The 27,500-nt window shown below is 38.1% G+C and overlaps 2 protein-coding genes across 2 annotated transcripts in view; both read left to right on the top strand.

Annotated features, from left to right (window-relative positions):
* LOC115219373 (protocadherin gamma-C4-like) overlaps positions 1-11,038 on the top strand; it is a 40,547-nt gene extending 29,509 nt beyond the window's left edge. The window contains 3 exon segments of the mRNA XM_036509094.1: positions 1-555; positions 558-1,496; positions 10,898-11,038. The exon segment at positions 1-555 is cut by the window's left edge and continues 1,035 nt beyond it. Of these exon segments, the coding sequence (XP_036364987.1) occupies positions 1-555; positions 558-1,496; positions 10,898-10,924 (1,521 nt within the window). The 3' untranslated portion in view covers positions 10,925-11,038.
* The window catches only part of LOC115219371 (protocadherin beta-15-like), a 149,883-nt gene continuing 133,325 nt past the window's right edge, over positions 10,943-27,500 (top strand). The window contains exon 1 of the mRNA XM_036509089.1: positions 10,943-11,034. The gene's annotated coding sequence lies outside the window, so the exon portion shown is untranslated. The remainder of the gene's footprint in view (positions 11,035-27,500) is intronic.

Raw genomic sequence — 27,500 nt, 5'->3', positions numbered from 1 at the left:
GGAGAGATTTTTCTACAAGAAGCTTTCAGAAGAGCTAAAAAACAAAATTATGAACTATTTATCATGGCTAAAGATGGTGGGAATCCTCCAAGAAGTTCTACAGCCATTGTTTTAGTGAATGTAATTAATGAAAGAAACAATCCTCCTGAAATTGATATCAACTTTGTTACTCAGATAAAAGAGAACACGGCAGCCATTTCTGAAGGAACCAAAGTTGGTAGTTTTATAGCTTATGTCAGTATTATTGATAACGATACTGGACAGAATGGTGAGGTGGAATGTAAGCTAGAGCATGATAAATTCTTACTTTTAGATTTAGGATCAAATGAATTCAAAATAACTTTAAAGAAACCGGTGGACAGAGAGACACGAGATCATTATGACATTAGTATTTCTTGTGAAGACAAAGGAACTCCTTCTTTGAAGACAGAGAGGAAAATCTTCATCCAAGTAACAGACATCAACGATGGTAAACCACAATTTACCAAAGATACATTTAAATTCCTCACCTATGAGAATGGTATACCAACTTTCCGATTGGTTTCATCAATGCCACTGATCAAGATTTAGAAGCTGGCGGTCAGTTGTCTTATAGATTAATTAGCAATAATATAAACGGTATACCGTTTCACGTTACGGATTATGGTTTCATTTCAACGTCCATAGTTTTGGACAGGGAACAACAGGATGTCTATAAGTTCAAGGTTTTTGTCAAAGACAAGGGAACGCCATCACTGAACAACACTGCCAATGTGGTTGTAGAGGTTTTAGATGAGAACGATAATGCCCCTTATTTTACATTTCCTAGTGTTGACCCTTTCACTCTTGATGTCCACTATCATCCCCAAAGTACCAGTGAAATCACTGTGATTAGAGCGTCTGATAGAGACAGTCATTTAAATGCCTTCCTCAAATACGGAATACTTAACGGTAACAATAAACAGCTGTTTACACTGAACTCTTTCACTGGTCAATTGTCTTTCTCACGTCCACCTCATCTCAACGATGCTGGCTCATACCAACTGGTGCTTGTGGTCAAGGATTCTGGTAGTCCAGTGTTGTCAGCCACAACTACTGTGTCTTTGAGTGTGACAGTCAGTAACAGGACATCGTCCATAATGACAGCTACTCAGTTACAGCCCGATGCAGCAATAGACTTAACGTTATTAATTATCATTGTAGTAGCAGCTGTAATAGTATCTGTGGTGATTGTAGTGTCCATCACATTGTGTATTGTGAAATGTAACTGTGGTCAGTCTAGATCAAGGACCAGTAGGGCTGTTGACCAAACAGTTGTGTGTAACAGAAGAGACCAAACATTAACTTGTCAGAACACCAGCACCACACCTGGTAATCCAGTCAGGTATTCTTCGGAGATGAATAAAAGAAATACTCAGTTTGTGGAATGTAAGAGAGACTTTTACCCACAGTATGAATCTCAAAGTGAGTGGGCTGCTACTGTGTCTATAGAGAAGAGACCACCATCAACTGTTCAGGTAAGTGAAACAGGCACAGTGCTGCTTTGAAACTTTTATTTCTAAATTTTCTAACAGAATTTTACTTTCAACATCACAATAACTGAAGGTGAGGAGCTGGCAGAATCATTAACATACCTGGGCAAATGGTTGGCAGCATTTCGTCTGTCTTCATGCTTGGATTTAAAGCAAATCAGAAAAGTCCATCACTGTTGTTGTTGCTGTTGATCAGTTGTGGTTCTGAAAATATTCCACATAGTCTAGTAGATTACCATCTTCATTATTCTGGTTACACTTGATGCCAGTCAATTTGGCTGGGGCAAAGTTGAAAACCATGACAATCCCATCTGATATTTCTTGCGATTAAATGTTCCATTTGTTTGTACATGGGTTCTATAAGCTTGATACTATTGGAGTCTTAGAGGTTCAGCACTAAACACCAAAGATCCATTTATTGTTAATACAATAGCTCTCCACCTCTAACAAAGAATCTTGCAATTCTTCAAACATATTTTAGTCAAAGAGAAGGAAAATTCTGGCTAAAACACCACTTCTCATCACACAGAATAACCAAGAAGTTAAGGGAGGCTGCTGCTGCTGTCCCTGGTTTTGCTGTGTGGAGTTGCTAGGGATTCAGCTGAAACAACAGGATTTTTAACTGGGTCCCATAAAGATGACCCCCTGTCATTGATACCTTATCCTTAATGCATCTTTCTAGCCATGACTCCTTTATTTACAAACATTTCTCACAGTTCTGTGAGTTATCCTCTTCTTAAAGACTCTCTGTAATGTTTTCACTGTGGAATCTCTTCTAACAACCTTCATTTGGCAAACTCCCTAAATTTAGAAAAGTGCTTAAATGGCAAAGGGCTAAAAATAATGATGACAAAGGATAATCTTCTAGATATCAGCTGTTTTCTCCTCACAACAGACTCATTTATCAAACACTTTACCACTCAGTATTTATCAGTTAAAAGGCGGCAAGCTGGCAGAAACGTTAGCATGCCAGGTAAAATGCTTAGCGGTATTTCGTCTGTCTTTATGTTCTAAGTTCAAATTCCACCAAGGTCAACTTTGCCTTTCATCCTTTTGAGGTCGATAAATTAAGTACCAGTTGTGTACTGGGATCGATCTAATCAACTGACCCCCTCCTCCAAAATTTCGGCCTTGTGCCTAGAGCAGGAAAAAATATTTAGCAGTTCAACCACAATTACTCTCAGGAGTTGGTGGCGGTTGAAGTTTTATCCACCATTTAAATAAATTAGTTTTATGGCATTGCTTCATAGTTCTTCCTGATATACAAACAGTACAGTGATGCCTCCAATCACAACACCTCCTCACTGCCGCACATTCCATAGCAAAGAATGCATTAACCATGGCTTTAGGACTGGTCAAATACTGAAGTTTGACCACAACATGTGCCTCAGTGCGATATATCAGTGTTACTAGGAGGGGGGAGGGAGTTACCCATGTAGTGTTGATAGTCATTAATTGTTTTGTTAATTGTGTTTGTGACTTTGGATTACAACTTTGTGGTGTTAGTAATTAGTTCAAGTGGCTGAGGACCATCATGGTTTCCTTATCTGTGGTTCTGAACGTTCTTAGGATCCATCCAGCCAGTTGTCTGCTCTTTGTCGCCATCCTGGTAATGTGCACTTGGAAAGAGGTATCCTCACTCATGTCGATACCCAGGCACCTCACTGATTTAGGCTCTGGGATTGAAATTCCCTGTGGACCGGTGTACCCTGTAAGTTTAATATTCAGTTTTGGATGCTGGTAGCACAGGGCCTGGAATTTTTCAGCATTAAACTACATGTTATTATCCTCAGCCCATCTGTAAATTGAATCCAACTCCTGCAGCAGATGTGCAACATCGCTGGGGTTCTGTATTTTCTGCGAGACTTTTGTATCATCTGCGTAGCTTGCAAGGGTGGCTATCCGTTTTTTTGAGGGCATATCTGAGAGGGCCACTATAAAAAGCAGTGGTCCCAAGACAGTGCCTTGTGGAACACCGCTCACTATTTGTGTGTTCATAGAAGTGGCTCCATTAGCCACTACTGCCTGACTTCTATCTTTCAGAAAGTCATTTAACCACACTGCAAGTTTTCCAGCTATGCTGAGGTCATGCAGTTTGTGGCATATCATACCATGATCCACCTTGTCAAAAGCTTTTGCAAAATCAAGGTATATTACGTCCACATTTGATTTGTTGAGTAACTGCCTCAACACCCAGTCATAACGTTGTAAGAGCTGGGTCAGGCAGCTCCTACCTGGTCGAAAACCATGCTGGGTATCACTCAGCAAATTATTTTCCTCAAGGAATGTGATTAGTTTCTTTCTGACTATCCGTTCCATGACTTTGCTGATGTGTGAAGTCAGAGAGATAGGCCTATAGTTTTTGGCATCTGCTCTACTTCCCCCTTTATGAATTGGGCATATTATTCCCTCCTTCAGCTTGCTTGGCAGTTTGCCATTTGCAAGAAAGCTCTGGAAGAGAATCTGGAGGGGTTTGGCCAGGGCACACTTACATGGGAAACCATCTGGACCAGCAGTTGAGTTTGTGTCCACTTCATCTATGGCTAGTAGTATATCTTCTTCGCTAATGTCGATGTATTCCATCGTAACTGCCTCGCTGGTTATAGGTGAGGCAGCAAAGAAGTCCACTGGTTTGTTCACTTGTCTGTGTTCCAACGGGGTGGTAAAGACACTTTAGAACTGGTCATTCAGTATCTCACTGATCATAGTTGGACTCTCTGAGAGGAAGCCATCCTTTTGGAAGAGGGGTCCTATCTTGCAGTGTACTGAGGCTGTTTCTTTTGTGTAATGAAAGAAGGCCTTTGGGTTTGACTTAATGTTTTTTATAACCCAGGCTTCTTTGTCTGCTTTCTCCCTCACATAGGATTGTTGCAGCCTTTTTTCGATCTCCATCAGTGTTGTTTTTAGGTGGGACGTTTCGCTACTTTTGGGATGCTGGTTGAGTCGATTTGCAACCTTCGTCTGTTGTCGCATGAGGATCTTCCTCTCCCTTGGAATGTTGTTCCTATTTGTTTTGGCCTTATGTTCTGGGACATATTTTTAGCATATGGCTTGCACAACAGACATGAAACATTCTAGTTCCATGTCAATGTCTGCTGTGGAGAAACATTTCAGCCAGTCCTCTTTGAGGATCTTGTTTTGGATCGATTTTCAGTCTGCTTTGTGGAAGTTCAGATTGGAGAGATTTTGGGTCCTTCCTTTAGGCTGTATGTCTGTATGTATATGTATATATATATATATATATATATATATATATATATATGCAAACACACACACACACATATACATATATATATATATATATATATATATATATATATATATATATAATATATATATATATATATATATATATATGTATATATTGGATTACTGCTCACAGCTATGGTCACCCACCAGTGTGAGATTAACAGCGGACCTTGAAGCAATCCAAATAAGATTCACAAAGAAGATCGTCTCTTTGCAACAGCTCAGCTACTGGGAAAGGCTGAAACAGCTAAGACCCTACCCCTTAAAGAGAAGGCAGAAGAGGTATGCAGTAATGTCCTTGAGGACATTACTCAGATCACTGACAGTGGCTCATGGGTGGATGTTGTCTACCTTGACTTTGCTAAGGCTTTCAACTCTGTGCCACACAAAAGGCTTATGGTGAAACTCTCTGCAATGGGTGTGAGGGATGACCTTTTTAACTGGTTGAAATCCTTCATCCTCAGCCGAAAGGAGGTAGTCACAGTTCTATGAGATGTCATCGGGTGTACCACAGGGATCTGTCCTTGGTCCCCTCCTGTTTGTGGCATACATTAATGACATAGATGCCAATTTAAAGAATGCCACAGTATTGAAATATGCAGACGACATCAAGCTGTACCTTGAAATCAAGAGGACAGATCCTGATGCCTACAACTCTTTCCTGCAATCAGACCTAGACACAATGCAGCAATGGATCACAGACTGGCAACTGAAACTGGCTGTAGACAAGTGTACCACCATGCATTTTGGGAGAAAAAACCCTGCGTCCACATACTCCCTCCACAACACTGATATCAAGAAATCCTCTTGCGAGTGTGACCTAGGCATCACTGTCAGCAGTGATTTGCGTTGGACAAAGCATATCTCTAAAATTGTCAAGAAGGCCGAGGGTGTCTTGGCATCACTCAGCAAGACTTTTGTTAGCCGCTCTCCAGCCATCTATTTAAAACTGTATACAGCTATGGTACCACACTTGGAATTCGCATCATCAGTTTGGAACCCCTATCTTGCTCAGAACATTGACCTCCTGGAATCTGTCCAGAGACGTGCAACCAAACGCATACCTTCCATCAGACACCTACCATATTCTGAGCGCCTTGTTTCCCTGGGCATGGATTCACTGAAGCTCCGGCGTCTGGCGACGGACTTGGTAAACGCCCACAAAGTTGTCAACCACCTCACCAACAACAACACTGAACACCTTTTTGATCTCCATGTGTCTAACACACGTGGACATGCCTACAAAGTCAGAAAACAACACAGCTCCCATGACTTTCAGAAACATTTTTACACGCTTAGAGTTGCTGAAGCATGGAATAAACTGCCTGCGTCAGTTGTTGACTGCCATGACACTGCATCCTTTAAGGCCCTCATGCTTTCCGAAATCCGCCGAAACTACACCTGATTATATATACACTTTAGATGAGTTGTAGTGCACCTGAGCACTGTACACAATTATTATTATTATTATTATTATTATTATTATTATTATATATTATATATTATTTTGGGGTGGAAAGAGGTTACTCTTTCTCAGGGATGTATTTCATCCAAGTATACACTGGTTTGACTCCATATCAATGACTTTTCCTGAAATTTCCTAGCATATGTGCTGCCTCTTTTAGTTTTCATATTTTCCAGTGATGTTCTCTGTCTATTATTTTAATTTCATCCCACAGGAGGAGGTGGTCTCCATTTTTCCATACATGATCAGCTAAATAATAGACAGAGAAACACCACTGTACGAAACTAAAAGAAGCAGCACATATGCTAGGACATAACAATCTCCTAAGCAGACCGAGTGCAGATATGAGCAGCATATGGTAATGGGTATTAAGGAAGAATAGAAAAATATTAGATTTATATGCCCTAGAACTCACTCCATAGTTGCCCACGGGCATATAGCACGGTAGTTAAGAGCACAGGCTACTAACCCCAAGATTCTGACTTCGATTCCAAGCAGTGACCTGAAAAATAATAATAATAACAACATCAAAAATACCTTAGGAATGAGAGCCCAGGTTCGAAATTTCCCCCAAACACCTGAAGAAGGCTGGAGGGTAAATCAGCCGAAACACTGTGTTAGCAACAAACAAGATGAGGGCAAATATCCATCAAATGTAAATAATGTCCTAGGCTTACAAAGAATAAGTCCTGGGGTCGATTTGCTCAACTAAAGGTTGTGCTCCAGCATGGCCACAGTCAAATGACTGAAACAAGTAAAGGAATAAAAGAATGTGTGTTTATGTATGTATTTATTCATTTTATTCTTTTACTTGTTTCAGTCATTTGACTGCGGCCATGCTGGAGCACCGCCTTTAGTGGAGCAAATCAACCCCGGGACTTATTCTTTGTAAGCCCAGTACTTATTCTATCGGTCTCTTTTGCCGAACCGCTAAGTTACGGGGACGTAAACACACCAGCATCGGTTGTCAAGCAATGCTAGGGGGACAAACACACACACATATATATATATATATACATATATACGACAGGCTTCTTTCAGTTTCCGTCTACCAAATCCACTCACAAGGCATTGGTCGGCCCGGGGCTATAGCAGAAGACACTTGCCCAAGATGCCACGCAGTGGGACTGAACCCGGAACCATGTGGTTGGTTAGCAAGTTACTTACCACACAGCCACTCATGTGTATCTATTTATATATATATATATATATATATATATTATATATATATATATATATATATGTATATATATTTAGAGAGAGAGAGAGAAAGAGAGAAAAAGAGACAGGTACCTTTACATACATACGTGTGTATGATCTGGTTATTCAGTTAATAAATCATGATTATACAGAGTTATGCACCTTGTTCAAAGACAGCTTAGTGACAGCTGAAGCAAGCCTCGGTGTGTGTGTGTGTGTGTGTGTGTGTGGTGTGCGTGTGTGTATGAATGCGAATGAATGTGCATATCTGAATATGCATACATATATTTATACATTTTGCTATATCTATATATATACAAATATCTTCTACTTGTTTCATTCCTTAGACTGCGACCATGCTGGGGCACCACATTGAAGAATTTTTAGTCAAATGAATTGACAACCGCAATAATTAACTTTTCAGCCTGACATTTATTTTATCAATTTCTTTTGACAAACCACTACATTATAAGGGCTGAACACACCAATACTAATTGTCAAGCAGCGTTGGGGGACAAATACAGATACAAAGACAGGCACACACACACACATAGAGTTTGAAATTTCGTTCCCAAGCTCATGGTTCAAGGTTCAATTCCAATGCGTGGCACCTTATAGACAGAGAACATCACTGGAAAATATGAAAACTAAAAGAGGCAGCACATATGCTAGGACATAATAACCTACTAAGCAGACTGAGTGCAGATATGAGCAGCATATGGTAACCGGTATTAAGGAAGAATAGAAAAATATTAGATTTATATGCCCTAAAATTCACTCCATATTGGTGTGTTCAGCCCTTATAATGTAGTGGTTTGGCAAAAGAAATTGATAAAATAAATGTCAGTCTGAAAAGTTAATTATTGGGGTTGTCAATTGTATTTCTGTTCAGCATCACAATGATCTTTCCTGGCAAGTCGAACTGCTGCAGTCTCCCAAATTACACTGTTTTTATTTCTAGAGCGTTTGTACAGTAGTAATGCTTCACATGCAGTCCAGATTGCACTGAGGATATTTTGAAAAACAGTATTGATATCCCCTGGATTGTAAAATTTAAACCAGTTTAGGTGTCGTAACTCCTTACGGTAACAGTTTTAGTCAAAGCGGGTGGTTTGAAGGTGGTAGTGCTTCTTGTTTCTGCCTACAAGAGACAGAATGGCAATGATCATAGCATGATTGAGTCACTTAGAGGTTCCTTTGTCACAACACTGATAACAGTTCTAGGAATGGTGGTAAAGAGCAGGTCCAAAGTGTTATTACCAACGAAAAGTTTCCCCTTCAATTTCAGGGTGGCTGAAGCCACCAGTAATGAAAATATACGTGGCTGTTATATATATAGAACATCTAGCATTGTAGGTTTTCTAAAACCAGCTGGGCAGTAAGAATAGACACAAACGTGGCTATGTGGTAAGAAGCTTGCTTCCCAACCACATAGTTCCTGGTTCAGTCCCACTGCGTGACACCTTGGGCAAGTGTCTTCTACTATAGCCTCAGGCTGACTAAAACCTTATGAGTGGATTTGATAAACAGAAACTGAAAGAAGCAGGCGAGCTGGCAGAATCGTTAGCATGCCGGGCGAAATGCTTAGCAGTATTTCTTCTACTGCTACATTCTGAGTTCAGATTTCACTGAGGTCGACTTTGTCTTTCATCCTTTCAGGGTCAATTAAATAAGTACCAGTTACTCACTGGGGTCGATATAATTGATTTAATCCATTTGTCTGTCCTTGTTTGTCCACTCTGAGTGTAGCCCCTTGTGGACAGTAAAGAAATAAGAAACTGAAAGAAGCCTATCATATATAAATATATATATAACCATCATCATCGCTTTATGTCTGCTTTCCATGCTGGCATGGGTTGGATGGTTTGACTGAGGACTGGTGAACCAGAGGCTGCACCAGGTTCAACCTGATCTGGCAAAGTTTCTACAGCTGGATGCCCTTCCTAATGCCAACCACTCTATGAGTGTAGTGGGTGCTTTTACCTACCACGGGTATGTGGGCCAGTCAGGTGGTTCTGGCAACGACCACGCTCAAAAGGCGTTTATACATGCCACTAGAACATGTGCCAGTAAATCAATGCTGGCAATGATCATGCTCGAATGGTACTTTACACATGTCACCAGCATGGGAGCAAATCCGTGGCCCTGGCAATGATCACGCTTGGATATGCTTTTAACGCTCCTCTGGTATGAGTGCCAATCAGGCAGTACTGTCATCGGCCACGTCAGCGATTTTGATTTGTTTAGACTTGCCTCAATAGGTCTTTGCAAGCAAAATTCATTGTCCAATGAATGAGGGGTACCCAAAAGTAGGCCGGTTACACCCCACGTTCAGATGTGCTTTTAACGTTGCACTGGCATGAGTGCCAATCAGGCGGTACTGTTATCGACCCTTCAGCAATTTTTATTTTGATTTCACTTGCATCGGAAATTTCCAGCAAGTCCTTCGAACTTTCCATGAAATCCTCGGAATTTTCCTGGAAGTGTCATCCTCGGAAATTTCCAGCAAGTATCTCAACATTGGAACTTACCAGGAAATCCTCGGAATTTTCCACGAAGACTTATCCTCGGAAATTTCCAGAAAATCTCATCCTCGGAACTTTCCAGAAAGTCATTCATCATTATCGACATTCCCATCAGAAGCCCAGCCAGTATTGCAAACACTGACGCCCAGACCACATTCAGAAAAGAACCATCCAACTAACACGCCTAAATTCACTACCAGACAAATAGCAACCTTTGGGCCATAGAGACATTGTCACCTTTCTCTGCTCCTTGGAACTGGTTCAGCTCATGCTACCTTTATTCCCGATTCATTTGTCTCCCCATTTATTGTTTCCAATCCCATGTCCTTTTCTTTCCAGAACACTGGTCCTCTGGAACTCTTCTCCATAGTAAATGAATTTACAAGGCTTTAAGGGGAACAGCAACAATTTACTATCCACAAAGCTATAAAGACGTACCATGTGTGAGATACAGACAACCTGAGCATAGATAGACTGTGTGGGGGAGGTATAGGGAGAAAATAGCTGTAAAATGGGATGATGGTGGAAGTGCAGTCCCCATATCTGTAAATAAGTATAGTGAGGAAGTAGGGACCACATAGCTATAAACTGGAAACCATGTAAGAGGAGTAACCCACCTGATTGTAAATAGGTATGAAGTAATGCTGATGTTGGCAGCATCACTACAAAAGGGCAGTGTGTTAGTTTAAACTGCATCTCATTCTACCATATGGAGATGTTGCGGCTTCTATGCTTCTAAATTACTCTAAATACACAATCCTTATGAAGGACCTCTCCAGCTTTGTGAAGTTGATAGCAAAATACTGCACCAAACTTGATTCTCTATAAATGGAAAATATAAGTATTTACTAAGTTGTTTTCATACTTGTCTTCTTTTTGTGATTCTTTACAAGAATTCAACAAAATCCCTGCTTAAATTCTTTAATAATTGTTCTTTTCTATTTCAGCTTCCAAAATGGTTACCAAAACGTTAAAGATTCCACAATCTTCACCTATTCTAACATATCGGATATTGATGGTGAATTTAGAGCAATTGTCTATTATCTGTGTTTTATATTCCTTGCAATATAGAATTGTATATTGTGTGAGTTATTATAGTTTATTACCTTTTTCTATTGTATATTGTGTAATAATTAATTGCTAATTACCATTGTCTATTGTGTTTGTTAACATATCTTGACCGCAATCTACCATTGTATAGTAGTGATATTGTGGATTTGCACACATACGTTTATATGAATTTGTGGTGTGTGTTTGTGCGTGTGTGTGCATGTGTATATATATTTACATATATGTATGTATATATGTATGTACATACATACACACACACAGAATAAAATTGCTAAGCAGTGATGTGTATAAACACAAACTTATTACCGTCGTAAATATGCTTAAGTCCTATGTGAACCTTTAAGAAAGCTATTCCCTGTATTTTGTCTTGGAGAAAATTTCTCCCTGTCGACCGGTCGGTGTAAAGACACCAAGTCAGTTTGCAGTGCCTCCTAAACAAACTCATGAATGCATTCATTTTGGAGTGGATATCTCTTTTTCTATGGCAAAAAGTTTCCTACAGATTTCCAAACATGCCTCAAACATATTTGGACAGGTAACAAGTTTGTTTTTACACACATCACTGATTAGTGTTTTTATTCTCTATTTTGTTAATGATGAACCATCAATTAGTGCAATCAGTCTGAGTTCTATGACAAGATTATAATAAGATGGACATGTCTGTCTTACCAATCTGCAACGTCTACCTTTCCATTTGATAAAACCCCTCCAAAATGCATGCATCCAATAGTCTGCTTAGGGACAGGGCTGGATGAAGACCCATTGAGGCCCTAAGCACTTAAAAGATTTTGGTGCCCCCATAAAAGATTTTGTAATTCAAAATATAAACAACAACAAACCATAACATTTTTTTTTTCAAAATGAAACAAAACAGTAAGAGGGAAAATAACGTTTATTTTTGTCTCCTTCCACTTTATTTAGATTTGAAAAGTTTCCTCCTACTTTTTTTTGAATTGCAAAGTCTTTGATCAGATCCTCAAAATTAATCTTAGGTTAACACATCTGCATCTATACTTAGTAGAGATAAAGGCATCCCAAATATTATTTTAGCAAGTTTAAAGGGATTTCTTTTGTGCTGTAAACCATTTACCATTTGTGTGGTGCCCCTTCCTTTCCTTGTTGCCCTAAGCATGTGCTTATTTTGGTTAATGGTTAATCCAGCACTGGTTAGGGGTCACAGTGAACTAAGTGTGTTTATATCTAACTGTATACAGGGAAAAATTTTCTTCATGACAAAATACAGTGGTTTTCTTACAGGTTCGAAAATGCCACAAGTATATTTTAACTGGTAACAAGTTTGTAAATATATATATATATTCGTCATCATCATCATCGTTTAGCGTCCGCTTTCCATGCTAGCATGGGTTGGACAGTTCAACTGGGGTCTGGGAAGCCAGAAGGCTGCACCAGGCCCAGTCTGATCTGGCAATGTTTCTATGGCGGGATGCCCTTCCTAACGCCAACCACTCCATGAGTGTTGTGGGTGCCTTTTACGTGCCACCGGCACGGAGGCCAGTCGGGGCGGCACTGGCAATGGCCACATTCGGATGGTTCTCTTACGTACCACCGGCACTGGTATCACAGCTACAATTTCCATTGATGTTGATCGATTTCGATTTTCACTTGCCTCAACAGGTCTTTGCAAGTAGAGTTTTGTGTCCCAAGAAGGAAAAAGTGGACTGGCTACATCCCATTAGAGGCCACGGGTTATGGTCTCACTTGTCCTGCCAGGTCTTCTCACGCACAGTATATTTCCAAAGGTCTCGGTCTCTAGTCATCATATATATATATATATATATATATACATACATACATGATGGCTGCCCCCTCGTTATCAAATATGGCCATTGCATGAGGCTTAACTGTTATTGGTGCTGTGATCAAATGTGAATTTTATTTGCTTTTTAAGGCTACAGCCAGCCATTCAGTTGAGACTCACAGCACCATCAACAATCATGAACAATGTTGTTATCGTGCAATGCCTGTGCAGGAAGATTTTTTTAAAGTGAGGAAAGGCTGTGCACTGAGTCAATCCCACTCACTAAGCAACAGCAGCCATAATCTGAAAAGAAGAACAAGTCAACATCATTGGTAACCACTGAGCCATAGGTTTTATGTCAGAGTTATCCCAGTTACCTTCTTCTAGAAGGATGCCCTAACAAGGGCCAGGAGTCCTTCACTTCCGATGGTTTAACCGCGCGATCGGGTATTCAGTCCGATTATTTCTATGTCCCCGCACATGACATAGCCTTAAGCCTTAAGAAGAAAAAAAATTACACATTTATTGGATGGCCGTTGACTCCCAAGAGTCATTAACTAACTAACTAACTAAGAGTTCCTCTGCCCTTTGACGAGTTTTGTTTTTCATCCTGCAGGGTGTCCAATAGACACCCGCCTCACCAAGCAAGCTTGGTGGGGTTGCCGGTTTAGTCGCTGATGGCCCGACCATGCAACAGGTTGTACTGGGTTACATGTTACCAGTAGCACTCGAAAGTGACCTGACATATATATATATATATATATATACAAAATTAGAAAATGTTTCTCCATTTTCTAATTTTGTAGTATTAATTTACGGTAATATTATTACCTTTGCCCATATAATACAATAGATGAACTAATTGCTTGGCAATTTTTAACATCTATGTATTAGTCTTGTTGGGTACCTATCTAGCAGTATATTGGATATATGTTATCCCATGGTGGGTTGAATTTTTCAACCCCTATCTCATTTTATATATATATATATATATGTATATATATATATATACACATACATACATACATACATGTATGCGTATGTACTCACAATTCAACTTCTCTGGATGACATTAAGACACCTAGCCGCAATAGGGGCCTTAACTCCCACATTGTAGCGCTCCATGACTGCCATTTTTCAGGAGCAAAATCCTTTTAACAGGTTCTATAAGACTGGAATTTTGGAATCTGCACATAAAATCAGTAGTATGGGATACATGTGTCATGATTAGAATTTCTTTAGGGTGTGTAAAGAGGGAAAGAACCCTCATCTGCAATTTTTATGAAATTCGAACCATAAGTATTCCAGTTCATTACAGAAAATATAAAGAAAAGTCTAATTCTTCAATTGCATGTCGGGTATCGCTGCTAGTATATATATATAAAACTAAAGAAAAAGGAGTCCTTAAATTTATATTAAATTACAATTGTTTCGTCTGAAACTGATTTCATAATAATTGCTATTATATCATCATCATCATCATTTAACGTCCGCTTTCCATACTACCATGGATGATTTGACTGAGGTCTGGCGAACCAGACTCCAATCTGATCTGGCAAAGTTTCTACAGCTGGATGCCCTTCCTAACACCAACCACTCCGAGAGTGTAGTGGGTGCATTCATCTATACCTAGTTTCCTCATTGACCACCAGATAAGGGATCAGGGGACCCTGTTGAAGGCTTTCTCCATGTCAACGAAAGCCAGGTACATGGGTTTATCTTTGGCTAGGTATTTCTCCTGCAGCTGTCTAACCAGGAATATAGCATCAGTGGTGCTTTTCCCTGGCACGAAACCAAACTGTATCTCATCCAAACTGACTCTTTCCCTAATTAGTTGGGCTATGACCCTCTCCGTGACCTTCATTACCTGATCTAAGAACTTGATACCTCTGTCATTATTTGTATCTAAAGCGTCACCTTTTCCTTTGTAGCAGTTGACTATAGTGCTGCTACACCAGTCATTGGGTATGGCTCCTTCGTGTATCACCTGGTTAACTATACTGGTGACCAGGCTAATTAAGGTTAAGTCTCCTTGTCAAGTATTGAATATATATACATATAGCATGTGTTGAATATATATACATATAGCATCTGTGTTGTTTCTTGTATGCTGATTAAACTCATGTAGAATTACCAGTCAAAGATTTCTTGACCGTTAGCATCATCATGCACCCACAGTCATATGTTGGTTTGTTTGTCATGGTCAAGTTTGAGCCATAAAGTTTTTATAGTATCATCATCATCATCATCATCGTTTAGCGTCCGCTTTCCATGCTGGCATGGGTTGGACGGTTCAAATGGAGTCTGGGAAGCCAGAAGGCTGCACCAGGCCCAGTCCGATCTGGCAATGTTTCTACAGCTGGATGCCCTTCCTAACGCCAACCACTCAATGAGTGTAGTGGGTGCTTTTTACGTGCCAGACAAGGCTGGCAAATGGCCACGATCAGATGGTGCTTTTTACGTGCCATTGGCACGGAGGCTGTCATATATATATATATATATATATATATATATATATATATATTATATACTTACACACATTATTTAAAGCAGTTTGACTCAGTTCCATGTGACTTAATAATATATGTAACTCCTACTAAGTGCATTGAGTGCCTTTTCCTTTCATTTGCCCTCTTACTCATATATGTGTGTGTGTTTATATATGTATATATATGTTAAGTAACAAAGTTAATATCTGGTCATAGAGTGACCAATGGTTTCACATCCATGAAAGCTGTAGTTTCTTGGACAACTCATCAGGCCTGAGGCCAAATACAAACTTGACTCTTCACAAACTTATAAGCGCTGTGTGTTTTGGTAATCTATATAAAATAAAGGAATTTAGGAACTCAGGAAAGTTGTGGGGAGAGCTTAGAGAATTGAGAAAATAACCTTTAGAAAATAAGAAAAGTGACCAGCAAGCCTCCATATACACATATGTATGGATGAGTGTATGTATTGACTCTTCTAGATAATACTGTGTAACTCTGAGTTTCATGAGAATGAATTCATGAAGCAATCATCAGATTAATATACTTCAACCAATAATTTTGGAATATTTAAAACACCATAAAAAGATTACATCAAATGCATGCAGGGATGGAAACTTGATAAGCACAACTGATATAAGAAAATTAGTTGTCTCCCTTTAGCTGTTGAAGAATTAAACACACACACACACACGTATATATATATATATATATATATATATAACCATATGTATGTATGATAGGTTTAAGCTGATACAGTAGGGGGAGGAAAATTAGAAATGAATATAATATGAATAAAAATGGAAATTGAAGAATCTATAATGTGGATGGAATGAGTAGAAGTGGAAGTGTTGCATAGAGTGTGTAGTGGGTTATCCAAGGGGTAGATTCTATTAAATACTAAAACCTATTTGAACAGGTTTGACCCAGGGTTAAATAGCAGAATAGTGTGGCACTGTGCAATGAAGTCGAGAATGGTCTGGTGTGGTTTAATGTAATATAGTGTGTTGTGGTCTGGTGTGGTGTTGGATTGTGTAGAGCTATGTGGTGGGGGTGTTCGGTGAATTGATTTAGTGTAATGTAGTATGGTATACAGTATAGTGCTGTAAAATGTGGTGTGGTAGGTCAGGATGTAGTACTGTGTAGTGTTGTGTGATGTGGTGTAACAAGACATTCTGTTCTCTCACTCTCTCTCCCACTTTCTTTCTCTCTCCATGTCTTGAAGAATTCTCAGTAAGACAGAGATGATAATAACATTGGCTGTAGGAAGCACCGATAATATCGAATGTTGGCGGTGGCAGTGGTGGGGGAATGGGTGGGGTAAGGAGGAGGAGGAGACACACTCACACAATGGCTGCACTGGATAAATTCTTCATAAACACTCATCCTGCCATTCATCTCTCTCTCTCTCTCCTATTTTTATGTCATTTCTTTCTTCTTTTCTTCCCCACTCTCTCTACTTCTCTTCTGCAGCACCTGCCATTCTTTCTCTCTCTCTCTCTCTCTTTCCCTCCCTCCCACCCTCCCTCCCCCTCAATGTCCTCTGTCTGTGTGTCCTACCATAAGCAAGTTAAAAAAAAACATTCTCCAGATTTATTTCAGTTGAAGATTTTTTTAAGGAGGTTTTTTCTTTTCCTTCTTTGATATGGTTTCTTGTTCTTGTTGCTGTTGCACTTAATGTTGTTGTTCTTGTTGCAGTCAATATTGTTTATGCGGTTGTTGTTAATGTTCTTTTGTCTGTTTGTTTTATATTTTGGGTATCAAAGTGAATAATTGTGTATATATGTGTGTGTTTGTGCATATGTGTGACTATGTATGTGTGTGTATACACACACATACATATATATACATATGTATGTGTGTGCGTATATATATATACATATATATATATATATATATATATAAATATATAATATTATGTTATATTACATATATATATATATATATATATATATATAAAACCACCACTGACATCATCATCCTCATCCTCCTGCGGCTGGTAAAACAAAGCATTTTAGGGCCATTCCTACATTCAACCTATAGAATGGCCACAATGTTGAGTGTTGTCCACACCTTGATGCTGTTACAGCAGGATTTTCTTCTTTTTCCTGCTCTTCCCCACCATCTTTCACTGTGTCCTATAGAAAGGCTTTGAACAGAGCGTCATGGTTGGATGCATGTCTGTACCAGGTGAGCTTTCAGTGTTTCAATGTAGCCAAGATTGGTTTTGGAATGCCACTACGTTTGGCAACTTGCTGCCTGAAGAACGTCTTTTGGGATTCTTCATTCTATGTCAGCTGTATCTATCCCGATCTTGCACAAATACAATAAGATTGAAAACACCAGGGACTTGTATACTATATATGTATGTATATGATTGGATATTGGAATGGTAATGAGTTTCAAGATTCTTTAAAAAGTCTTGCGTATATATATATAAACACACACATATAGGTGTAATATATATATACATATATATGTGTGTATGTATATCATCATCATCGTTTAACGTCTGTTTTCCATGCTAGCATGGGTTGGACGGTTCAACCGGGGTCTGGGAAGTCAGGAGGCTGCACCAGGCTCAGTCTGATCTGGTAGTGTTTCTACAGCTGGATGCCCTTCCTAATGCCAATGGAGTGGTTGGCGTTAGGAAGGGCATCAGGCATGGAAAACGATATACATACATATATGTGTGTATGTATATATATATATATATATATATATATATACATATACATAAATACATATACATATATATATATATATGTACCAGAGTGAGCACATAAATGTGAAACAAGGTGGGATAAAATAGTACTTGAATACCAGAGTTAGAGTAATATGCTTTATTATCATTAAAGCTTCAAAAACATCACAAAAATATCATAAAAACTGCTACTCAGAGTTTCACATTCCAGATCAATGGACAGTTTAGTCTGAGAATCTAAACTGTCCAACAAACTGGAACATGGAACTCTGAGTAGCAGTTTTTTGTGATATTTTTGTGAGGTTTTTGAAGCTTTAATAATAATAAAGTATATATGTATGCATATATAACTGGTATTCCATTGGTTATGATGATGAGGGTTCCAGCTGATCCGATCAACAGGACCACCTGTTCATGAAATTTAACTTGCAAGTGGTTGAGCACTCCACAGTCAAGCGTACCCTTAAAGTAGTTCCCAGGAAGATTCAACCTGACACAGAGTGTGAAAAGGCTGGCCCTTTGAAATACAAGTACTACTCATTTTTACCAGCTCAGTGAACGAGAGCAGTGTGAAAATAATGTGTCTTGCTCAAAGACACAACATGCCACTGGGAACCAAACTCATTACCTTCCAATCTTGAGCCAAATCCACTAACAACTGAGCCATGCAGTTTTGCTTCTGTTGTTTGTACAGTGAGACTGCGTTCAAAAATATCATTTTCTTGTCTGTAATGTATGATACACATTCGATACTTCTGAAGAAGCTAAAAAGCAAATGTCAGTTTGATTATATACTCACACCATGGTTGTTATACATATAAGTGTGGCTGTGTGGTAAGAAGCTTGCTTCTCAACCACATGGTTCTGGGTTCAGTCCCACTGTGTGGCATCTTGGGCAGATGTCTTCTACTATAGCCTCACGCTGACCAAAGCCTAGTGGGTGGATTTGGTAGATGGGAATTGAAAGAAGCCTGTTGTGTGTGTGTGTGTTTGTCAGTGTTTGTCCATCCACCATTGCTTGACAATCGATACTGGTGTGTTTATGTCCCCGTAACTTTGTGGTTCGGCAAAAGAGACCAACAGAATAAGTACTAGGCTTACAAAGGATAATTCCTCGGGTCAATATGTTCGACTAAAGGCAGTGCTTCAGCAGGGCCACAGTCAAATCATTGAAACAGATAAAAGAATATATATATATATAGGTGAATGAATTATCCTATGTTTATCGTCAGCATTCTGTCATTTATTCATATATATATATATATATATATATATATATATATATACATGAATGATAGAATGAGTGCTCAACACCACATTGGTAGATAAACATTTTCTTTATTTGTGAATTAAGGCTATCAATGTTTTCATGTTAAGAAGAGTAGGAAAATATCCAAGTATCTTAACAATTTTTCAAGCCGATCACTTGGAGAAAGGTGTCCACCTCCATTTTGGAAAACAATGGAGACTGTTTTCCAAAATGGAACACCTATTCTTCTTAACATGAAAACAATGGTACCCTTAATTCACAAATAAAGAAATTATATATATCTACACACATATATATATATATATATATATATATATATATATATATATATATATATATATATATTTATATATATATACTCTCTTTACTCTTTTACTTGTTTCAGTCATTTGACTACGGCCATGCTGGAGCACCGCCTTTAATTGAGCAACTCGACCCCGGGACTTATTCTTTGTAAGCCCAGTACTTATTCTATCGGTCTCTTTTGCCGAACCGCTAAGTTACGGGGACATAAACACACCAGCATCGGTTGTCAAGCAATGCTAGGGGGACAGACGCACAAACACACACACATACACATACATATACATATATACGACGGGCTTCTTTCAGTTTCCGTCTACCAAATCCACTCACAAGGCTTTGGTCGGCCCAAGGCTATAGTAGAAGACACTTGCCCAAGGTGCCACACAGTGGGACTGGACCCGGAACCATGTGGTTGGTAAACAAGCTACTTACCACACAGCCACTCCATTAATAGAAAAATGGAGAAAAAAAAGACAAGAGAAAAAAAAACAACAATGTGAGGACGTGGTACATGTGAAGTATTAGTAAGATACTTAGAGAAAGAAAGAAAGAAAGAGCGGTCATTTTACATTTCGAGCAAAGCTCTTCTTTGGAAACAGGTAACATATGAAAGTCCAAAAGAAAAGGAGGAAGGAGGAAAAAAATCGCCAACAGTCCACGTGTAGTTATGGATGGTGGCTCACTAGCTGATTACCGTTTGAAAATCAAATTGCATAATACACATAACTTGCTAGGAAATTCCAATTACTTTCTGTCGGTGTTACATGTTTGTATGATACATGTGTGTGAGTGTGTGTGTACGTACATTATTCAACTAAAGTAGCAGTTGAATAATATTCTTAAGACCACAATTTATTCATGTGCAGCATCTTTCAGAGCTTGTTGCTAATTCAGTTCTTAACCAAATTGAAAACTTAATATTTTTGAAGAGGACTGTTCCCTAGCTACATTTTGGCATAAAAAAATTGAGATTTGGTCTAATAGAAAAAAGTTTACTTCAAAGTTTGTAGTAATGTTATAGGATAGTAAGTAATGCCACCAATCAGGTTTAGATCTAAATAACCGTTTCATTTTAAAAGCAAAATATATTTATCTTAGCTTCAATGATAGCAGAAAGCATGAAGAATTTCATAGTTTTGCCCCCATGCAATAAAAATTTGTATAAAAAAAGTTGTGAGGTAAAATAGGAAAAAATATAAGGCAAAAAATTGGATATAAGTATAATTAACTTTTTTATTTTAAAAACAAACTATACTTTAATTAAGCTTAAATGATAGAGCTCAATTTAAGGAATTTCATGGTATCAATTTCATGCAATGAAGTTTTAAAACAAAAAAATTATGAATGTTTGCTTCTCTAATTTGAGGGTGATAATATAGTTCTATACTTTTTCATGAGTATAGTTCTGTAAAGGACTTTTAATATATGTCACTGGCATCATTGAGGTAAGGAAAAAATTATCAATGACACCACTAATTGACACATTATTAATTAGCATGATTAATTAGCCTGGAAAAAACATGGATTATATGGAAAAATGCGAGCAAGAGAAATATTATTCTTAAGATTATAAAACTGGAAAAGTACAGAAGTTATTATGCTTGGAAAAGTTCAGGACAAATTATATCTGGTAAAGTACAAAACAAGAAAATTTTTACTTAAGATATTGCAGCTAAGTATAAAATTTGAATATCAAAAATTATTTGATTTTAATTTACAAAGTAACATTATAATTAAAAAAGTAACATCATTTTACATTTACATTTGACGGATATTTGTCCTCATCTTGTTTGTTGTTAACATGTTTCTGCTGATATACCCCTCCAGCCTTCATCAGGTGTCTTGGGGAAATTTTGAACCTGGGTTCTCATTCCTAAGGTATTTTTCGATGTTATTATTATTCAGGTCACTACTTAGAATTGAACTTGGAATCTTGGGGTTAGTAGCCCATGCTCTTAACCACTACGCCATATGTCCATGGGCATATGATGTGGAATACTTAAAAAATGAGAGCCAGAAGTACCAATATAGCTAAAGTTTTATGTAAAGTAGAACAGTATATATGGTAGGCAAATTCTTAATGTAAAAAATAGGCATTGAGTCAAAACTAAAAATGTAAAGACTTGGCAATACCTTAGGCAATAACTCAAGCAAATTTTACTATGAATTTGTTGGTATAGGAAGATTTTACTGTAATATTTAACTAATTTTTGTATTATTCTATTTATTGCACAAACTAATTATGTATTACTATTATTTTTTATAACCTATTTTCAAATTTATAATTATTAATTAATTAAAAAAATGAATTTTTTTAAAGTGCAAAAAATATTTTGAGTTATTTTTTTAATTTTTAATAGAAGTAATATGTAATAACAAATAGACATGTAATTAAAATTTTAGTTTTAATAAAAGCTAATATTTTCTAAATCTAAGTGTTTTATTTGAAATTTTATCCTTAGCTGCAATATTTTAAGTAAAACTTTTCTTGTTCTGTACTTTATCAGATATAATAACTTGTTCTGTACTTTATCAGATATAATAACTTGTCCTGCACTTTTACAGTTTTTTAAACTTAATATTATTTCTCTTGCTCACATTTTTCCATGTAATACATGTATATATAAAATGGGGTTAAACTCCAAGCTCTGTCCACTTGAAGCACATCTGCTTATTCCAGTATTCCGAATCCGTATGCAGATGTTATATTCATCTGAGGTGGGCATAAGAGTCGAAAATTTTGGAAAATATTTTCTGCAGAGCAATTATATCAGGAGATTGGAAAATTTTTTCATATGCTTTGATTCTTTGTTTATGAATTTGTAATAGGAGATATCTTACATATTTTGTATTACAAGTACTATTTTGCAACTCCTATCAGCAAATGAAACATGTGTAATGCTGAATAAATAATAAAGAATTTTCTGACTTCTTATTTTGACACACATATGTATATATATATATATATATATATATATATATATATATTGGCTCATCCCATAAATAATGCAGTTTTTTTTCAAATGTATGAGCTAAAAATTGGAGGGGGACGGGATAATCTTCCTGCATCAACTTGCTAACTTGCTATTAAAGCAGGTAGTAATTTTACTTTGTCCTTATTCTTAGTACACGTTTTGAAGAGTGCAGTTCAATTTTAACAGTTATTTTTTCAAAGTTATAACAAAAATGAGAAAGGAGTATATTCGGCATATTTTGCTTTATGAGTTAATAAAGGCAACAACGCAATGGAAAGTGTGAGGAATATTAATGGAGTATATAGGAATTGGACAATAAGCATAAACCAGTGTCAAAGGTGATTCCAGAAATTCTGAGCCAGAATCTACAGCCGAAACCCTGGTGGAAAAAAATCTCATTGTAACTGTCGTGGAACTAACAGAAGCTTGGATTTAGTCATTCAAGTCAGCACTAGAAGAAAAACAACTATCTTTGGTTTCAAGACGAAAGGTGCCCTTCCATCAGAATAATGCTCAGCCAAATACAGCGAGGATAACATTTCAAAGGCTGCAGCAGTTTGAATGGGAAATGATGCCCCACCTACCATATTTGCCGGACATTGCACCATCTGATCATCATTTATTCCAGTCTTCAAAATCATTCGGACGGAAAAAATATGAATTCTGTAGACAAGGTGAGAATAGTAATGGAGGAGTATTTTTCATCACGGATAAGTGAATTTTGGAAAAGGGGCCTTGAAAGTTTCCCAAATAGATAAAAGAGCATCATAAAAAATGGAGAGTATATTTTAGATTAAAAAAGAACTTTGTTTATCTTAATTTTTGAAAATACAAAAACTATAAAAATCTGCAATATTTATGGAATGACCCAATATATATATAGCATCATCATCATCCTCAAGATCCTTTTCATTATCATTATCATCACTGTCTGGTTTCCATGCTGGCATGAGTTGGACAGTTTGACAAGGTCCATCAAGCTGGAAGATGGCATCAAGCTCCACTGTTTGGTTTGGCATGATTTCTACAGCTGGACGCCCTTCTAAACATGGATCCTTTTTCAGAATGTACTTGCAGCTTTTTCCATGGCACCAGCACTAGTGAGGTTACCAAGTAACTTGCAAGATGAGGCATCTCAGATGAGTTTGGGGGTGGTTTTATGCTTGGTGTTGAAAGGCTAAATTACGACAGAGGGGCAGCAGCAGATGTTTTGGTGTAGAGGTGAAACATGGACACCCCAGGTGAAAAGAGATGTTGATGAGGAGGTGTTCAGGTGTATTCTCATGCTACAAGAAGGTGGATAAAGAAAGAATAGGAATAGTGGGTTGTTAAGTGTTGGTTGTTTAATTTTGCGAGAGTGAGAATGGTGAGTGTGAGATGTTAGCGATGAGGATAGAGGTAATTGTACTGAATAGAGAGCAGGGATGGAGGCTTAGTCTACAGGTTGGTTTTTAGAAGGGGAAAGTTGGAGGAGGTGATAGATGGCCATACAAAAGAGGATGAGGAGAGCAACAGCATAATAAAGCTGTAGAGAGATTGGAAAGATGGAGATAATGTGAAGTGTGGGGAAGAGAGAGGAGTGCACAGTGACAGAGCTTGAGGTCAGAGGTACATAAGGGTGGATATAGTGATTGACAAACAAAAGTGGAAGAGGTCTTCAATGGCAGGTATGAGAGGGTGTTCCATGGAAAGGGATGTTCAGCTAAAAATAAATGGTAAGGGATGATATTTGGAATGCAGGGTGGGTGACAAAAGTAAATGGTTCCAAAGAGAACGATAACTAGTAGCACAAAACGGAGGATGAAATACATATGGTTTTGCTGGCATACAATTACTGCAGCTGAATAAATACATTGTGGTTAAAAAGATGCAGGAACGAAGGACATTAGGAAGATAAGATATTGGGAAGGCTTGACAAGTACAGACTGGATGCAGAGTCATAAACAGTGTCCTTTTAGGACTTACTATCACCATGACAGATGCTTCTTCTTGAGAAAATCACAAACCATCAGTTGTTTGTCATTCCCTTCAAAAGCGCCAACATTCTTAGAGCAGGACATGACTGTGTCTGGATGTTGTGCTGTTGGAGGAAGTCTGTTGTCCACCTGGTAGTATGTCGGATAGAAAGATGGATGTATGCATGTATATATGTATGTATGCATGTATATATGTATGTATGCATGCATGTATATATGTATGTATGCATGTATATATGTATGTATGTATGCATGCATATATGTGTGCATGCATCTATGCATGTATGTATGTATGCATGAATATATGTATGTATGCATGCATGCATACATGTATGTATATGTATATATGGATCATCAGTAAATTATAAATCCAAAGGAGGTTGTAGGCCGCCACTGGCTACGATGGTATGTAAAGTTAAACTCTTTATGGATGTGAAACCCAGGGTAACTCTATGAACTGGTCATAAGTATCTTTTTCTAACTATGTGTGAAGGTGATGAGCTGGTAGAATCCTTAAGGGGCCAGGCAAAATGCCTAGTGGTATTTCATCAGCTACTACATTCTGAGTTCAAATTCCGTTGAGGTCAACTTTGCTTATCATCCTTTAGGGGTCAATAAATTAAGTACCAGTTGAGTACCGGGGTTGATGCAATTGACTATCCCCCTTCCCCAAATTTCAGGCCTTGTGCCTATAGTAGAAAAGATTAACATTATTATTATTATTACTATTGTTATTATCATCATCATCGTTAAGCAGTGGGCTAACAGAATCGTTAGTGCACTGGACAAAATGCTCAGTGGCATTTTGTTTGTCCACGGAGTTTACCTTTCCTCCTTTTGGGGTCAATAAAGTAAGAACCAGTTGACCAACAGTGTTGATGTAATCAATTTTCCCACCCCCAAAATTGCTGGCCTTGTGCTAAAATATATAATCATCATCATCATCATTATTATTATTATTATTTTTATTATTATTATTATTATTATTATTAACTCTGCCTTAGTGAAGGCAGAGGTACTGTTTTCAGTTGTCTTTGTTTGTTTGTCCATGGACAAGATATCTCAAGAACTGCAGGATGGATTCAGATGAAACTTTCAGGGATGTTTGGCCTTGTGATTGGCATGAACTGATTAGATTTTGGGATTGATCCAGTACCAGACAAGGATTCTGGATTATTTTACCTGTTTTTTTCACTAAATATTTGAGAGCAGTTGGGTTCATTTTTAGTATTCTCGTTTGTGAGAAGAGTCGAGTTTATTTGAGACATTCTCATTTTAAAAATTATCTTTGGCTAATCGTTGAGAGGATGTTGGTGTTGCCTTGGCAGAGGTTTGCACTCTCTGAGTGCTCTTGTTATCAATGTTATTTTTCAATATTTGATAATTCCAGGCAAATTTCTACTGCATCACCTGTTACACCTTGCCATGTTGCAGAGGTGTGTGCAGCATTGTGTTTTTGTCTTCATTGGTATTCAGAGAATGCAGATATTTCCTGGTACTCTATTGCATCAATTTGTTTTGTTATGAAGGCAACCAGCTGGCAGAAACGTTAGCTCACCGGACGAAATGCTTAGTGGTATTTCATCTGTCTTTACGTTCTGAGCTCAAACTCCAACAAGGTTGACTTTGCCTTTCATCCTTTTGGGGTTGATAAATTAAGTACTAGTTGTGTACTGGGGTCAATCTAATTGATTGGCCTCCTTTCCCAAAATTTCGGACCTTGTGCCTAGAGTAGAAAAGAATTTATTTTGTTATGGGGTTTAGCTGCAGCTTTTTCATGTATTAGTGTTTGCATTGTATGTTGTGTTTGTAGTGCAAGGTGTGTTTTTCTGTTGGGTATCTGACCTGCTGAGTTCATATTTTGGGGTTGTTTAATTTATTGGCTATTTACTGTATAGAGTGTTTTGTGTGTTTGTGGATTATTTGGGGGGGGGGGGTGCTATTGAATTGCTGGTGCCTTGCTTAGGATGTGGGCTGTTCCTAGCACAGCTACCTCTTGGATAGTGTAGTGCTGAGTTTCTAGGCATAGCTTCTACATTTTTATGTCTATTCATGTTTATCATACCCAATGCTCCAATTATTGCTGGTATTGTTTTTACCTTCATACAACACACCTTGAATATTTCAATCTTGAGATCTTTGTACTTTGACAATTTCTCCACTTCTTTTGGGGCAATAATTTAGCCAGAAGGGACTGCAATGTCTATCAGTAAGCAGGTGTATTTTTTCCAATCCTTGATTACTATGTCTAAACAATTAGCATTGATTTCTTTGTTAGTTTGAAGAGACATATCACAGATGAGTTGCATGGTCATTGTTTGACTCATGGTGCGAGATTGGGAGAGTAAGGGAGACAAGGAAGGATTTCATAGCTGCAGGAGTATGCTTTCATCTGGGCAATATGCGCATTGTGAACTGGGGCATTGTCTTGGTGGAGGGAGACTCCTTTGGTCAGTATGCCACACCTCTCTGCTTTGGTGGCATCCCACAATTTCTGCAGCAGAGAAGCATAATACGTTCCATTAATTGTGGTGCCCTGTGCCAGAAAATCCAGCATCACTACTCCATGTTGGTCCCAAAAGACTGTGAGCATTGGACACGAGCCTTCTTTGGAGGTGGTGAGTTATCATACTTCCATTGCTTTGACTGGACTCTAGTCTCAGGATCATAGTGATGAACCCATGTATTATGCTGTATGATAAGTCTGCTGAAAAAGACCTTCTCAGTTTCTTGGCACATTGCCAAAAGAGCCTGGGAGCAAGTGATCCATTCTGGCTTCTGAACAGTTGTGAGCATCAAGGGACTCCACTGTGCAGATAATTTCCACGTGTGCAAATAGTTGTGAATGATTTCTTCCCCAGATCCTACACTTATCTTCACTTCTGGAGCTAGTTACCAAATAGTTTATGGGGCGATCATCCAAAATGGTAGCTTTCACTTTATGGATGATGTTGTCATCAATGGCGGAATATGGTCATCCAGGAATAGGAGCAATTTCCA

This window comes from Octopus sinensis, linkage group LG14, assembly GCF_006345805.1.
Source record: "Octopus sinensis linkage group LG14, ASM634580v1, whole genome shotgun sequence".
Classification (NCBI taxonomy): domain Eukaryota; kingdom Metazoa; phylum Mollusca; class Cephalopoda; order Octopoda; family Octopodidae; genus Octopus; species Octopus sinensis.
This window is presented reverse-complemented; position numbering and strand designations above follow the sequence as displayed.